General features: G+C 41.0%; 1 protein-coding gene across 2 annotated transcripts in view; it reads left to right on the top strand.

Moving 5' to 3' along the window:
• GPR149 (G protein-coupled receptor 149) overlaps nt 1-18,167 on the top strand; it is a 437,142-nt gene that overhangs the window by 26,749 nt on the left and 392,226 nt on the right. For both annotated transcript variants that reach the window (XM_078666304.1, XM_078666303.1), the window contains exon 3: nt 8,933-9,396. In XM_078666304.1, coding sequence (XP_078522430.1) covers nt 8,933-9,396 — 464 coding nt within the window. The remainder of the gene's footprint in view (nt 1-8,932; nt 9,397-18,167) is intronic.

Consider the following 18,167-nt stretch of genomic DNA (forward strand, 5'->3'; position numbering starts at 1 on the left):
GGCATATCTAAATTGAAACGGGGGAGGACCCTCTGCATGGAGGAGTGATGTACTCTGTCATACTGATGGATATAGCTCAGTCAGTCAAAATCGAAATCAAGCCCACAATCTGAATAATGTGATGCATTCCTTTACAGCACAATGCTGCATCTTAGAAAACCCACAAATTAAATGCTTTTAAATCTGTAGTAGGTTGTTTCTTTAACGGGCATGGTCAAATTGCAATCATATCAAAGACTGCAAAATATTGGTTGCCCCAGCATATGAATGCATGGCGCTTATCTATGGCGTCGCTGAGTTTTGGTGCTCTACAACCAGCAGATCATGCCCCGCCTATGAGATTTTCAGGCACATGCATCAAAGGATTTTGCGATCGCAAACGGTGCGAATCGCAAAAATCGGCCGTTTGTGATCGCAAAATCCTCTTTTGGAATGCATGAGGGTCAAGGCCCTCGCAATTTAAGAATTCGCAAATATTTGCGAATTCTCAAATTGCGATTGCATTGAAGGAATCGCATTTTGCGATTCCTTAAATGCAATACATGAAACATTAAAAAATTGCGATTTCGCAATTAAGGGGAGCAAATTACCATGAGGTTGTACCTCATGGTAATTTGCGAAAACTTTGAAAAATGGACTTTTGTGCATTTTTCAAAGTTTCATGTTGTGCCCACACATGCCCTAAGGGCATGTGTGGGCACAACATATGTGCACAGATTGATTTCAGGGGTGTAACAGGGTGTCCTTTGAACACCCCTGCACCCTTGAAATCGCATTTTCAATTTGCGATTCGCTAATTGCTAATCGCAAATTGAGAATTTCTTCCCATTCATTCCTATGGGCCTCTAGGCCCATAGGAATGAATGCGGAGGTATTCCTTAATTGCGACTCGCAAATTGCGAGTCGCAATTAAGGAATAATAAGAAATCGCAACATTTTTAGCAATTTCTTGATGCATTGCATTTTGCAACTCCTTAATTGCGATTCCTTATTTTTCGCAATTAAGGAATCGCAAAATGCAATAAGGATGCATGTGCCTGTTTATGCCTATGTCTGCCAATAAGGTATGTGTTGGTGGGTATACAGAAAATGTTACAATGGGCCTCAGATTTACTAAAGGCACTCACATCTGGTGGACATTCTCTTTCATATTTCTTCAGATATAATGCTGTGATACCAGAGGATGTGTCTTGCCACTTATTATGTCTGTAATTGCTAATGTGTAGTCTCATTCAATCTCAAATAGCCCTTCTTAGAGTAAAAGAATACTACAAAACACAGCGCTAGACTGGCTTGTATCACTATTCCTCCAGTAGGAAGAGCACCACTACCCTCAACATGTGCGCGTCTGCATGCTGGTGTGCTTGTGCAAGACAGAGCACAATACCAATGTGTATTAGTGTCTGATGCTCTGAAGCCTGCAGCCCAAGTCATATCAATGGGATTCTGTGTGGATGGATTTCTGGGTGACCTGGGTGATGAAGCTTTACCCCGCCTGCCTTCCTTGATAGAAAAGACAAGACAAGCACATGCTAGATCTTCAAAACTGACATTCAGATCTCTTGACTGTCAAATATGGATGATAAACCTACTATCTACCTCTCTATTTTTTCCATCCAAAACAGCTATCACAGCAAAGGCATTGCCTCATCATCCTCATTCAGTTACATCTGTCTGAACATAATCTGGCTTTTGTATACAAGGAGGGACTTGGTGGTTATGGTAGATTTGAAGGGAAGACTAGCCCTCAGTATGTGTACCCTTTGATGGGGTATCTGGCTCCAACTATGTACCAAAGAGTATGGTAATTCAGTGAAGCCCACAAGAGCCTGTAGAAATGAAGTGGCATTGTAATAAAAGATTTTTAAAAAATGTATATATTCTTCGAAAAAGTGGAAGAAAAGTTTGTCTTTGGCCTGGAATCCAGTCAGAGAAAGAGAGGGAATGGGTAGCTTTCTTGATTTCTAAGAACAACCCCATTAAAATAAAAATGAAAGAAAGACTAGACTAGAATGTTCTCTAGATGGTAGGTCCCTTTAGTCTATACGTCTTTTGTGAAATTCCCAAAAATTACACACAATGTACATCAAATTTCACAAATATTAGGTGAAATTTCACAAAATCCTTTTAGTACTAACTCACTTGAAAACAGGATGTTAGAATTTTTTTGCTTGAACCAGTCTCGCACAGAAAGAATTTTTTAAATTGCAGAATTTGACAAATTCTGCAGGTATAATAACAATTGTTCATATGCTTAGTTTGTTCCCACATTTATGACTCAGATGCCACCCAAATTTGATTACCCCCCAAAGGGCCTTAAGTTGTCCATATTGCCCAAAGATAGGTTTTGTGCTTCTTTCTGGAAACCACAATATTTTCTCTGCCCTCTCTGTTTTCTCTACTGTGGAGCTTATTTGACCCGATTTCTTAGTTTATTCTCCTCAAACTAGATTCAATCTATGGTCATTTGCTCCAGTCAAGGCTGGGTCAGCCCAGGAATAGCAAGTATGCGGCATATGTTGATCAGAGTTATATCCTTCTCTAGGCTCCTTTCCTTCATCACAAGAGGGTCGTTGAGTGGAGTAGCACTTTGGTAATCCACAATAAGTACTTAATTTGTGCGAAAAAAAGTGCAGGGAAAGTTATATTAGGAGGGCACTACTGGCAATGCCAAATATAGTGGTTGCTTAATACCAAGGCAGCATGGTTTTGATTCCACCTCATGCCCCTTTCTTCCACCACCCTGCATTTCCTGCCTCCACTCATATTGAGTCTTTTTCATCCTTGCTTTCTCCCTTTGTCACTGTTTTTCTATGTCTCTCATCCTGTTTTTTTCTCATTTTCTTCCTTTCCCACATGCTCTGAGTCAAAGTCTCATAAGGAAAAATAATTTTGGTCCCCCAAAATTGAGTGCTGTTGCGTACCACTTGCAAAAACCGGCAGAAATTAAGCACTATCCTCAACTGGACTGTTCCCGTGAGGCACAGGGTCAAGCCTGATTTGCATATGGCCAGGTCTAAACTGGGGAGGTATGGTGAGCAAAAGAATAATGGCCTTAACCCAGATCTCTTGACTGGGGGTGATTTTTTTTAATTGTTCTGCATTCCGTCCATCAATTGTGTATCTTGTGCTTTGAAGGATGGTATGGGAATAGGACAACAGTTTTATGCTTATAACCCTATACATCCCTCATTAGGAATGTATGTGTGGACCTGTGTTATTTGTAACTAGAAGGAAGCTGATTTGAGGAATGAAGGGCGGAAAAGCAATTCTTTGATAGGCCTTCTGCTTTACTGATATTTTGTCACATCACGCACGGAGAGGAGGCTTTGGAGCTTCTCTGTAGGGAGCCTATTGCTTGCATTTTCTGTTACCACTGGCAATCTTCTCACTGCATGGGTGCCCGCGCAGAATAAGGAATAAGACTGTGAAGTAACAGAAAACACAGGCCTGTCAGCTATTAGAGTTTAGCATAGCACTGATCACAAATTGTTCTTGACATTGAATGAAAAATGCAAACCTTAAGGTAAACCTATCAGTTTTTTCTCCTGTGCCTCCAATTTGACATGTAACAGCAGGGATGTGACAATAATGCAGTTGTTTTCTTTTGGCACAGCTCATGATTAACCTGACAATCCTCTAAGTAAAGTAAAACTGAACTGTGAATATGAAAAGAGAAGGTACAACCATGTATTAGAGAGCAGAAGAAAGCGACAGTGGATCCTGGTCAAGCAGAAGCCACAATTTCAACCCCCGCTGTCAAATGCATACATCCTCTTATGGCCTATACAAACTCTGTCTCACAGATACATTTGTCAGATATGAGACGGCTGATCTATTCCACTCAGCCTCTCATGGAATTCCTCCGGTCCACATGTGGACAACTTAACGCTGGATATTTGCTGCCAGCCCACTGCTACACTTTAGAAAGTATTAGATTCTTGTTCTCTAACATTTGGGTTTGTCTGTTAGGATCTCCTTTATGGCCTCTAAATACATCCCCTAAAATCAAGATGCTCTTCAGTTCAAAGGAGCTTTTTAGAATAATAAACCATAACTCCATTATTGTTACTATTATTATTATTATTATTATTATTATTATTATTATTCTTATTATTATTATTATTATTAAAATTATTATTATTATTATCTGTATTACTATTACTACTAATAACAATAATAATAACAACAAGATAACTATGCGTATTAATACCATTGTATTTCTTATTATCATTATCATTATTATTACTATTATCATTGTTATTGTTATCATTATTATCATCATCATCTTTAGTATTTTTATTATTATAAATAACGATTATAGCAATTGTAATAATAATAATACTAATAATAATAATGTAATCATCAGATGTATTGTTGGTATTATTATTATTATTTTTATTATTATTTATTATTATAATTATCTGTATTATTATTACTAATAATAACAATAATAATAACGAGAGAACTATGCGTATCAATAACATTGTATGTCTTCTCATTATTCTCATTATTATTACTATTAGTATCATTGTTATTGTTATCATTATTATTATTATCATTATTATCATTGTTGTGTTTATTATTATTATTAATAATGATTGAAATCGTAATATTAATAATAATATTAATTTAATTATCATATCTATTGTTGGTATTATTATTGTTGTTATTATTATTATCATCATCATTAGGATGATGATAATAATAACAATAATAATAATAACAATAATGTTATTGATTATTTTTATTGTTGGTGTTATTATTATTGTTATTAATATTGCTATCCTTATTATTATCATATGATTATTATTACTATGATTATTATTAATAATATTACATTTGAGCAGCCAACAAGGTCTACTTTTGCAAAGCAACTAACTCACTATGGAATACTGTGGCAATTATGTTATTGTCTTTGTTAATTAACACTTGTATAGACACAATCAACCATAAGTGTGTTTTGCAAGGCTGGACTGGCTGGACCGGGTATGAGGCATTTCCCTGGGAGGCTGAAAGAGTGGGTGGCCGGATATGTTACTGGGGGTGTTTTTTGAAGTAGTGCAGCGGTTTTGAAAGCATCCGCTGCAGAGTTCCTTGTTTATCCTGTAGCTTTCAGGCAACAATAAAAGTGTCAAGATAACTCTGGTGATTAATGTACCTACTGGAGAGAGATTGGAGGTTTGTCTAGTGGCAATTTTGACTCAGCTAAGTTAGCACAGAGGGTTAATATGCCTGCTGCAAAGGACTTGTGCCATCAAGATCACAGAATAGTATTTTATGTGCATAGTTAATGGGTGTCTGCTTTTGTCACAGAGTCCCTTTCGTTACTGTGCAGTACATAAGTTACAATCATTATCTAGCAGTGAGCTATAAAGTGTCATCAAAGAGCTACATGCAATTTACATGGTACAGGTCAGAAGGTTATATTTTTTGCGAGTCTTACATTATCCTAATGTTGATAAAGAGTGTTTGGGTAGAAATAAATTATTAGCAAAGCCAACCCTAACCACTGTGTTACGTTCTGCGTCCTGGGTTTGTGCTTCTCCACTCCAAGCACTCTGCCAGTAGGGATGGCATGTGAATCCTCCACCTTGTACTACCCTTTGCCTTTGCAACATTTTCTATGCACTGATTTACAAACGTATTATACATTGCCTCTGTATTTGTGTCATGTAAAGTAGATGCTATAAGACAGGGCTTATGGAGAGATCAGAGGCCTTGCTGGAGGGTGATAGTGAGGGAATCATTGAGGAGCCCCAACAAAGACTGTCATATCCTGGTGCACTCTAAGGCAATAATACTCAAAGTACAGCCCAGGGGCCACATCCGGCCCTGCTGACTTTCAGATGCAGTCCTCTGCTGAACGACCGTACTGGGTTGCATTTTACTTGAGAGAGAATTGACATTTGTCAATATATTAAATAAACGGGGAAGAGTTCATTTATAAGCTAATTGAAGAAAAAGAAAAGAAGCAGATAAGGTATACTGCAGCACATAACTTTAGAAAAACATTCATTTTCTTGATAGGATACAAGAAAATGACATACAGAAGTGTTTCACCTTAGTACATCAGATTATACTTGTGCATTGATAGATTTCAGAAATGGCCATAAAACATTCATGCCTACTCCCACCCTATAACGATGCCAATAGTGAACTCAGAGCTAAGTCAGTTGTCGCGTCAAATTCTCCGAGTGGTCTGGGTTGTTGTTAATCATGGACAAAGTTATAGCTTCTCAAATCAAACAGAAGAGAGAACATTTTATACAGTGCATATCCTGAACGAATGCATTTAAAGGTGCTCTTACATGTGATAATGAGGAAATCGGAGACAAAGTTAAATAAAACAATTGCCAAGGATCAGACAATTTGGCCAGGTGGGGAAGTCATAATGGATTCTAGGTTTTCAGGTTTCACATTGTGCAATTTTCATTTCAATCAAAAATGAAGTTACTTTTTTTTACACTTGACTCTCCCAAAAGTAGTGCAAGCAAGTAGATAGGTGCGGTAGAGGAATAGGGATTTAAAAATAGCACAGTACTGTCAAATCTATGACTCTTATAGAGAAATGGGGTTGAATTTAGAGGGCAGGATGAGATGAAAACCTCAAAATAGCTCCATGACTCACTGACTACAACATCTACATGATCCACTGTCCCAAAATCCAACCTTGCCTCTCCCCCTCGTGCCCCCTCAAGCAAAGCACCCCTCCCACCTTGTTGGCATCAATATGGCTCTTGGGCACACCAGAGACCATACTTTGTGGCCCCTGGGAAAATGTCTGTGAGTACTCATGCACAAGAGGTCTACAAACTGTGGGGGGTGCCCCCCTGGGGGTCCACGGCTGCATTCTCAGGGGGGTGCCAATGTCTCAGTAAAGATGTGCAAATCTTGTATATGAAGATGACCTGTATGCGCAAACGTGTTTATTTGTCCCTTTTTCAGGCTATCTTCATTCACATGCATTCAAAGGGCTTTAAAAAAAGCATGGGAACTGTGATTTAAAGTGCCAAGGGGGAAGAGGTTAGTCAGTGGGGTGGCAGGGTCAATTACTGCCACACTAAGAACATAATTTTCACTAGCTGATTTGATGTGTTTTTTTAACTTCATGTTAACTGCATAATGCATACACTGGATAATTGTGAATTAATCAGTGGGAAAGGCACTGAAAATGTGAGATAGTCACAGAAAAGAATCCCGTTTGGTGCAGTGGTTAATAGTGATGTTTGTTTTTATAATGCTCAAGGTCCCTTTCTTTGGCAGAAAGCACTGTGAATGTGTAATTATTTTTAAATTCCATTACAAACAGCATAAGGCAGGCTACAGCAAAATGATTTAGGCCCAGATTTATTAAGACTGGGTCAGGTTTGTGTTACTTTTTTAACACAAACCTGATGTAAGTGTGTTGGTATAAATAATCCAGTGCAAATCACGATTAGCACTGGACTGTTCCCAAATATAAAGCAAAGCTGCGCAGCGCTGCTGTAGGGACCAGATTTACTAATGTAATGTAACAGTCACTTATAAAGCGCTGTTACTCCTAATTCCAATGGCTTGAAGACAAGGCCAGCAGAACGAAGTGGGGTACCGTGTTGAAAGGCGCTGACAGATCAAGCATAACCAGCACCCACCTGCCCCCAACATTGAAGGCACCTCTTGCTTTGTAACAGGTTTGCACTACTTTTGCACTGCAAACACAATACAAAATGTACTGCTTGGATTTACTATCCAAAGAATGTCAGGATTTGCATTTGTTAATTAATTTCAGTCTTTATTTCAAGAATTCACACAGTTGCGAGCTGTCGTTTTCTGCCGCTCGAGTAGATTTTTACTCGAGCGGCAGCTTTCTCAACGAGAACTGGTAGTTTTTCATTGCAAGCAGTCGTGAGCATACGCGACCACTTGCAATGAGAAACCTGACCTCCCCGCATTGAGAATCTCGCCGGAAGGTTTATTTTCCATGCTCCTGATCGCCAACTTGATGTTGCTGATCGCGAACGAGGAAAAAGTCTCGCCGTGATGCCATTTTGCTCGCTCGCGGTCACCAACTTGACGTTGAGGATCGCGAACGAGCAAAAAATACCAACTGCGCTACGCTACGTGTTTTTGCACTGTGCTATGTGCAATTCGTGTAGCGCGAAGTAGCACAAACTACGCGAGCATAGCATAGTTGTCTGCCCAGGGTTAATTATGAGCTACAGAAAAAAGTACCCCTCAAATGGTCTCACAAGCCCAACCCCAGTGCTCAGCTCTGCTCCTCCAGTCCTTGCCATAAAGCTTTGGAGGGGGGCCCAACTTCAAAATATTTAGCTTAAGGGGGGGGCCTCAGTGCCACAAAGTTTGAAGACCTCTGCCATACACTAAGGTCATCATTTACTATACTTTAAAAGCTAATACAATTAAATATATAATGAAAAATGTGCTGTAGAATGTGCCATTTATGCCCAAATTATCTTTGGGATGGAGGAGAGCCCCTCCAAACCTTTCTTGTAGTGGTCTGGCTACTAGCAGCACTCACGGTGCACCCTAAGGGGGCTGGTCCGACAACATTTTCCAGGGCTGCTTTGGGTTCTTAATCCAGCCCTGGTGTATTGTAGAGACTTTTGGTAATCTGGTGTTTACATTTCCAAGCGTTCCCACCACATACTGGAGTGAGCTTCAGTTTTGTGAGGTTGTTTAGTCATTAGGGTGAGTCAATGGAGTTTTAGTGGGTCTTTAGGCGTTTCTGATGGGTGAGACTTGAGGACCGAACAGAATTACGTTTGTATTTTCTTGTTTGGCAGACAGGCTCATTGCCTGGAAAACGAGTGTGTGTTTGAAGTAGGTGAAGGTTGAAAGTGTGTTGGGCGCCTCATTACATATTCGTGCTTTGTTGTGTATGCTTTTTGTGATTGAAACACTCACAGAGTCTATTTCTGTCTTTATGCAGTCAAACGGAAAGGCTTTGAGTTCAATCTGTCGTTCCAGCAAGGATATGGAGTATACAAAATATCCCAAGAAAACCATGCAGCTTTGGAAAAATCCATCTCGTACCACAACTTGGTGAGCCGCGACTGTGACCTTTCAAAGGATTCAGTGAACGAGAGAGGCTTCTTTTTCGATTCTGTGGCGATGGGTTTCAGCACCGAGCCAGGGCTGGACAGCTCCCTGCGCAAGGATATGGGCACGTTAACAAACAGGGCGGACGCGGAGTGCAAAGTGGACGCGGCAAAGTCTGTGTCACGAGGGTTAACCGACAAAATGGGAGGGATAAATAGAGAAGAAACTAGAAACTTTGAGAAACCCGCCTTTTTTGAAGGGCAAGAGAGGAGGCTGTCTCACGAAGAGGGGCACAAACCGGAACTCTCGGAATGGGAGTGGTGCAGAAGCAAATCCGAAAGAACATTTCGCCAGGTAAGCCTAATTCAAACATTTCACACACATAGCAATGAACAGAGGTGATACTGCACATTTAAAGGCCTGATCATTTTATATTGCAGCGACAAATGTATGGAAGAATTTTCAATGCATAATAATAAACTGGTACATTGTTTGTTTAGAGTTTTGTGTCTCGCTGCCACTGTTGCTTAGCGCTGCAAAAATATCATAGGCGGCTTATTATGCAATAAAACCCGAGGGTCCATGGCCGACTCAGAAAATGTTTACATGTGTTGCACATTTTAAGCAATTTAAGAAGGCTAAACGAAAATATCCTGACCTACGTATGGCATTGAATTGGTGGCATTTTATGTTGATCGAGTGTGTCCACATATGTACCAAATCCGTCAATTTGGCACAACTCCATACTCACAATTGTAGTGCAAGGGATGGAGTTGTGAGTGTTTTTGATGGTGGAGAGATGGTCCTAGTAAAAGGAAGTAAACATCTACGAACCTATGTGTTTGGGCTATTCATCGGCATTTTACAGAGAGTTTTACACCCCAGAAAAGCACACAAGTTTACAGGAGTGCCTCTCCGTGGTGAGAAATGGCCAAATATAAGCACTATATTTATTCATGCAATTAAAAATTATGTGACACTGCTAATTTGGGCATTATTTAGAAAAGACGATTTTTTTTACCTGGATAAATTACACATGTGCAGATTTTAAATGGCGGACTACTGATAATCTGTGGCTGTCATAGGTTTCTCTGGAATATTCTTAGATTTTTTTGAGAACCCCGTAACAGTTCAAGCATAGAAGTAAGCTTAAAAGGACAGACGTTTTACTCTTATAACATTATCTTTTGGCTAATAAAAACATATAAAAAATAAAGACATTGTCTTTTGTGAATCAGACTCTTTTCCCTCAAATGTGCCTATCTTAATGGCAAAATATGCCCTGGTATATTACCTGTGTGTCAACGTCGTTCTATGCATTTTTAGGTTTGGTTGCAAACAACGTTAACTGTCAGCCAAAAACTATGTGATGAATACAACAAAACAGTACAGAATGGGCTTTGGGTCTTCCCCCTGTCAGCTTTTGGTTCATTTGGGTCAGCCTCCTCCAGCCCCTGTGTCTTTCACATTTAGGAGGAGCCAACATGAGTATTGTGTAGGCGTAGATTATACTGTGGTGACTGAAAAGTAGTTCCTATGTGGTGCAGACCGCTGCCCCCTTAAGTACTTCAGTCTCAGTAGCAGAAGGACATAGAGAGGCAGACGCCTACAATCTATGCTGCTCAATGGGCGCCTGTTCTGCCCATCGCCTGTTGCTGGAACATCAGAAACAGAGGTATAGATCTGGTTCACTGTAATCTCAATTAATGTATGTTGTTCCTACTATGATAACTGTTTTTAACTGTAGGTATTGTGCACACTTTTGTTTCAGATGCAACAGTATTGTGCACACTTTTGTTTCCTAGACTCCAGAATCATTATTCCACAAGTTTGTGTAGAAGCACTGGACATGGGAAGGTCCTTTATGTGGAACTATCTCATATGCAGGGTATAGGCCTCACCTAATGCACAGAAATGTTTTCTAAGGGATGCATTGACTTCCTGTGGAGGCACTGAAATGGTGTGGCATAATCTGATGGTGTAATTATGTGTATATTTCCATACTTGAACTTTCATGAGATTGGTTAACTCACTGTCCTATCTTTTTATGTGTGTACACTTTGCAGTCATAAAGATACTACTAGTAAAATACCTTTATGAATAGCAACAATCTTAAAATTACACAAAATTGTAAGTTTGCCTTTGTGAATCAGACCCAGACTGTTAGGAGTCAGACAAACTCTGTCACAGAATCTCTCATCTCCAGGGGTTTTATTGGTGGAGACATTTTCCGTTTCCTGAGACAAATAACGTACATTGTTTAACATTTTACAATGATCGGTTATTTATTACACATAATTCACCTACAAAGCATATATATTCAGAAAAATTATAATCACTATAACGATCTTAGCAGTCATATTCTAGTCAGAGCCAACTCTAGGAAAGCCCCACGTGTATTTCATCACACATCTCTCCTTTGTTAGTCTACAGCATACCTATTATTTGAACAAGCATTGCCAGCTGTGTAAGACCTCTCTCTGAATCAAAGAGCACCCTTTGTGTGCTGGCGGAGGCTGACTGCCCCACACAGCTTATAGCAATGCAGCAATACACAAATCTGTCTGGGGGGATCCCTCTACCATGTTTCACCATGCAGCCCTGGGCCTCCCAAAATGGAACCCAGAGTCAGCCATGTACTAACCCATTTGCAGGCTCACTTATGCCCAGCACATGTATGCAGCATACACACACTGCACTACATCTTTCATATATTGTACAATTCACAAAACACATATCCAGCACATGCATGTACCATTAGCGCACTACACAGTACTTCATACTTTAAGTATGTTCATCTACACACCAAACCGATGTAGTGCAAGGATGAGTTAAGCACATAACAGCATAACTTTAAATGACTGAGACTGTGGTCCTCCCTTCAGTGATGCAGCTAAAAATGACCTGTTCTCTCTTACTGATCACTCCACGGTACGCTGCCACCACTGCGCTCCTGCTGCTTAACTACTGTTAAAGGCAGTAGCCTATCACCACTATTAGGGTAGGGTTTTGGGTGCTCATCTTGGTCCAACAAGACTGCAAGCCATGAGACAGGCCAATGTCATAGCTCACATGCATGATGCTTGGAGAGCCGTAGCCCTTGTGCAGTGGTGAGCCGGTGACCCTGTATGCCAGAAGGGGCCACCATGAGGAAATCTGCTGTGCAATTGGGTCGGAGCCCTATGCAGTGAAGAGACAGTGACACCGTATGCCAGAGGGGGCCACTGGGGCCAAGCAGTAAGTGCAACCTGGTCGTGATCATCACCAGAGGAGAAAGGTAGCCATGAGTACCCTTATGAACCTGCATCATGACTGAGGACAAGCTTTGGGACTTTCAGACTACTCACCACCCACTCAAAGTGGGGAGGACCCAAGAACTTGGAGGAGTCACAAAGAACCTCCAGTCTCTGCTGCCTCATAACTGTGCATGAGGAACATGATGACCACTGAGCACAACCTACCTGGGCCACAGGAAGAGAATTTATCAGAGAGAGCTGCTGTAGCTCCAGCGCCTCTGGAGACTCCAGTCTCCCCGATCCTGCACATGTGGGTACTGATTGCTGGCCAGCTGATGCCAGAAGAACTTGTTTGACATATAGCACTTCAGCATTGGAAGATTTTTGTTTTTAAATATAGAGTCGGAGTGGAAATTCTGAGACTTGGGCTACTAGTGGGGCTTCACCTGAATGTCGCCTATATTGAATGGGGAATAAGCACTATAGTGAGAGCTAGGAGGGAGTTAGACTCATGGAACTGCCTAGAGAAACAGTAGACCCCTGACCTCAGGGGACTGTGAAAGATGTCTGTGAATGTCATATTTCCCTTTGTGTTAGTAGCAGGCGCGGTGCGTCGATTGGGGCGGGGGGCGTCGCCCCCCCCGCCCGCAGCTCCCTCGGCGTCTCTGAACTTAAGTAAACTGAATCAGTTACTTAAGTTCAAAGACGCCGAGGGAGAACTGACAATCACGTCAGCCAGCATGACGTCGGACCGCCCACCCCTTCAGAGTCTGAAGGGGTGGGCAGTCTGGCGTCATGTTGACTGACATGATTGTCAGACCAGTGGGGGGCAACAGGCAGCAGCACAACACAAGTGCGCATGAGTGGGGACGGAGGGCAAATTTTTTGCCCATACCCAGTCATGCGCACTTGTGTTTTCACTTGTTTGCGCATGCCCATTGGGAGCCCTTCAGTCTCCTAATGGGCAGGCGATGGGCGAACAATAACCGTGCCCTAAGCCATTCCTGGCGTTGCTGGCAGCGCCAGGATTGGCTGAGAGGAGCTGCCAGTCCATTCCAGTGCCGACGTGAAGGTGCCAAGGGGAGCAGAGATGGCGGGGCCCGGCTGGGAGGTAAGTAAGTTTTCCTTTTTATATTTAACTCCCCGCTCCACCCCCCCCCCCCCACGTGACCCCCCTCCTCCCGCACGGCCCTCCCTCCCCCCTAAAGCCGCGACTGGGTGGCACATGTGCTGTGCATGGACGCGGACTTTCTGCGATGCAATGGGTGAGTGGTTTTCAGGGTGAAGATAAGGGAAGTTTAAGATAAAGTCTGAAATTCTCATATGTTTTTCGCATAATTATGATTTACACCACTTGCCCCTGCCGCCCAATTGTAAATATGTCAGTGATGTTACTGACCCTGGACGTGTAACTGTAATTTAGACACTGCAGAATTAGTGAATCTACAGGGAAAAAAATTGTTTGAGTATTATGCAAAATCTTTGTTTACATCATTCACAGACCTTGTTCATAAAGCACTAGGACAGTAGAAAAAATGCCAATTGCCTCCCGCTTACAGTTCAGAATCTAGAATGTGAAAGTCCCTTGCAGACAGTCACTGACAATTGATATATCTTGAATAGGGTATTGCAGGGATGTTTTCCAAGGCTCTCGAATGGTTACGTGCATAAACGTGAAACTGAATACGTTCAAAGAAACGCAGCTGGCGTGTGCAGAATAAAGAGTGCGCACCTTTTATTACCAGAAGCGTGTGCCTAAGGTTTGTTCACTTCTCAATGTGACGTTTTACTAACCCATCTTGTTTTGGAAGTTTGAGCACAAATTGTGTTGAAAAGTAGCCCCCATGCTGTAATAAATAACATTTCGTACGGGATGTGCTGACATACTTTTATGTCCCATATATTTTGCTTTCCATTGCTTCAATATTTCCGATTATATCTCTGTCGACGAGGATCACTGGTTACGCCTTAAATCCTGCCCTATCTTTTTGGTTGTTCTTAAGATAAATTATTGGAGCATACTACACCCCTGCAGCCCTTAGAACTCAGTGTAATGCTTCTAGAGTCTAGTACATGTTCTGTACAACATGTTGTGTATAGTTTAAGGAAGGTTTCTATAGTATTTTAGCAGGCATAGATCACTGACGGTGTTAAATAATTCCTTGCCAAAGCCAATATGAATGACATTGCTATGAATACAGTCTTGTTTGTTTGACATGTTAGCTTAATGCTGTTGTGTAAAGTCACGTTTTTCTTGGCAAAAATAGTGTGAACCCATGGAGTCGAATGGGGGGATACTTAAAATTCTTGTTTTTTCACCAAATTATTAATTAAAATGCGCTTTAAAATGCACAATTTTCCACTCTTTTGTAAATGTTTCTTTCTCGGGGAAAACCCCGGGAATGTCCCTTATGTAAATCTGGCTCACTCACTTCTCTCGCCTACTACGTAAAATTGTTCCTCAACGTTTACACCCACCACTTTGAAATGTCACCAACCACCACTGGTTAGTAGTGGTAAAATAAAATACATTTTTATTCATGAAAGAAGTATTTAGCTGGGCAGCCATTTATTGCTGCTGCAGAGCATATTTTGAGATGTGAGCCTGTGTTTACTCCCTGTATCCATCCCCCCTCAGGAAATTTGGACTGCTTGACCCACACTATTCCTGAGAGTCAACTGCTGAATGGGTGGGTACTTGACCCAGTTGTTCAGGATTGCAGAAGGTGGAGTATTATGTGGTGATGCTGATTAGGCTTCACCATGTGATACTCTCACAATACCATAAAGATGGTCCTTGGATTCAGAATAATAAATTGCTCAGTCCTGGTAGAGTGGCAAAGAGCAGTCAGGCTTTACTAGAAGAACATGTGTTAAGCGTTTTAGAGTACCAACATCGACGATAAGTAATTCACATAGCTTGAAAGGAATAAGACACCACTTTCTAAAAAAGAAACCATATTTTATTTAAATTGAGACAGCCAAACAAAATAAATCAGACAAGTATAACAAGTATAAGAGTTATGGGTTTTAGATGCAAAATTAAATCAGTGCAAAACAATACTGCAAACCTTTATCATTGCGGTCAGTGGTAGAAGCACTAGGGACATTTGGTCCCTTGGAGGTTGAGTTGTATGAAAACCATGGAAAGTAAAGGTGATGTGGGTCACAGGATCAAACCATGACCGTCAGTTCGATTTAATCTTGCTTGAGAAGCCCGTAGTATCGTTGGCTTGGCTGCCCGTGGTGCTGAAGCGGGATCCACAGCGGAGATATTTTTACAGCTTACCCTTTGCCGGTGGGTAACCAGGTACAAAAAGTCAACATCGAATCCACTGCTGACATTGGATAAAGGTTGTGCGAAGTTCCCTCGAGGTGCAGTGTTAAGTAAAGGGGGTGGTTGTTGTCAGACTGGTGACCAACAAGCCTTGGCAGCAGTACGGTCAGAATAAAATTATTTCAACGTCTGGAGGTCCAAGGGAAAATGGTAGCCACCTGAAACTCGCTGAAGGTCAGGACTGTGTTTTTCACAAAGCATTGGACCATCTACTTCTGGGAGCTCTCGCAGAGGGCCCAACGACCAGCAATTGTTTGATTCCAGTATGCGGTCTTTACCTGCATTGTGCTGGAGACTAGTACCACTAGTCCAAGGGAACCTGGAGTTTCCTTTTGCTTTCAAAGGTGTCCCTCTATCTGGGGGAACCAAGCTTCGGTTCTGGACTAGTTTCAGTCATGCAGGTCCAGGAAGGTTGCCACAGGTGCAGGGTATCACACCTTTGCTTTACGCAGATCCTGTTGTCGCAGGCATAGATCTCTTCTGTGTCCTTTATTGCAAATCAGATCAGAACTGAGGTTATGGTGTTTGGGGTAGCCCTGAAATCCTAGATTTAGAGTTGTTAGGGATGTGGGTTTTAGTGACAAATAGGCTGCTGGTTCAGTGGCTAATCTGCCCCTGAGATGACCACATCCTGGAGGGTGTATGTCATATTTTTTACCCAGAACACTCTATTCTACCACTTTCAAAAATGGCAAAAGTCTTCCTCAGCTGTACAGACCAGATAGCCACCTTAGAGTTCTGGCTAGCCGTATATCCGGATGCAAATGTGTCTGGGGGTAGGGGGAAGGCTGTTTCCTTGTTTGAGAGGCAGACGGATTGCATATCAGAGGCAGGGAGGGCTTTGAAGCTCACAGCTTTGATGTGCCACTTCACTAGCCATCCAGGCAAGGAGGAAGGTGTGACATCCTCTGGTCCAGGCCATTATTTCTGACTCCTGGGAGAGTTCACGCCTCCTGACAAGGGCCATATTCCTGTCTTGGTAGCAGCAGCTGCAGGCTGGCAGCCAGAGCTAGGGAAGGGCTGGGGCAGCCAGGTGGGCAACCTTTAAGGTAGCCCCCTGGGTGCATGCCTTCTCATCCTTGACACACAATTTGTATCAGAGGTGATGAGGCTCGTTGTTTGATACCAAACATGACCTATTTCAGCTGTACTGTAATGGAGGTGCCGAACTCAATTTTGCAAGGGTGTCAGCCCATGTTATCCTATGGACTGTAATCACCTATATAGTAGCCTTTAATGGTAAGGGCCAATATAGGAACATATACGCTTGCACTGATATGTCATCACCATGAATATAATGCACCCTGCCTCCTGGGATAGGAGGTCTTCCATAGGGGTGATTGGTGTACATCAATGATAGTGCATTGACCTTGCCACACATGGTGAGGGAAACTTCGAGTTGAAGCAGTCTGCACTGCTCCTGAAGTCTACAGTCGCAGGCTTGCTTTCTGTAGTTTAATTGGGTCACTCAGGGTGGCACAAACAATGCTTCAGGCTCTGGTGGCTCCTTTAACACCTATTCCATAGGTACCACTGGCCTAGGGACTTATAAGAGGGTTAAAGGTCTTGCCAGTTGAGGTTACCAATTCAAATATGGATCACTGACATAATATCGACGACACAAATATCGAGATACACAAATATCGAGTCAAAAATATCGATTGACAAAATATCGACTCCCTATCTTCAAACAGGTAAGTACCAAAATATCGACTTACAAAAATATAGACTGTCAAAATATCGATTTTTTAAAATGTCTTAAAAGTAAGTTAAAACTAATATAGTAATAAATATATTTAATATAAACTTAGAAATAATTATTAAAAAAATATAATTTTAATAAATAATTTATATAATTAAAAAAATTATATCACCAAAAATTACACACACATATATATATATATATATATATATATATATATATATATATATATATATATATATATATTAAACATATTATTAAATAAACATATATAACATTTTAGAAAATGTTTAAAATTTATTGTTACAACTATAGTGAGTTCAACATTAGCAAAAGTGTTGGATAGCGTAGAGGTAAAATTTACTACTCCCACTCCAGTGGGTGCAACAGTAGGGAAAGCGCTGGATAGCGTAGAGGTTAAAATTACTATTCCCACTCCAGGGATGTATGACGTTACAACGCATACTTTTACAACGCCTACCATTACAACAAAACTTTTACAACGCAAAAACTTTTACAACGCATACATTTACAACGCAAGATTTTACAACGCATATACCTTTACAACGCATACCATTACAACATAAGTATTGGTAAGTATATAATAATTTTTTGAATATAAATTAATAAAAAATATTATAATATAATTTAATATAATTTAATTTTATTAAATAAATGTAATTTAAATGTAATTTTACCTTATTTTTACAAAGTACCCCTGTACCCCAAAAACCCAAAACTGACCCTGAACCCTAAAAATACCCCTTTACCCATAAACTGAAAACTGACCCTGAACCCTAAAAATACCCCTTTACCCGAAAACTGAAAACTGACCCTGAACCCTAAAAAT

This window comes from Lissotriton helveticus, chromosome 11, assembly GCF_964261635.1.
Source record: "Lissotriton helveticus chromosome 11, aLisHel1.1, whole genome shotgun sequence".
Classification (NCBI taxonomy): domain Eukaryota; kingdom Metazoa; phylum Chordata; class Amphibia; order Caudata; family Salamandridae; genus Lissotriton; species Lissotriton helveticus.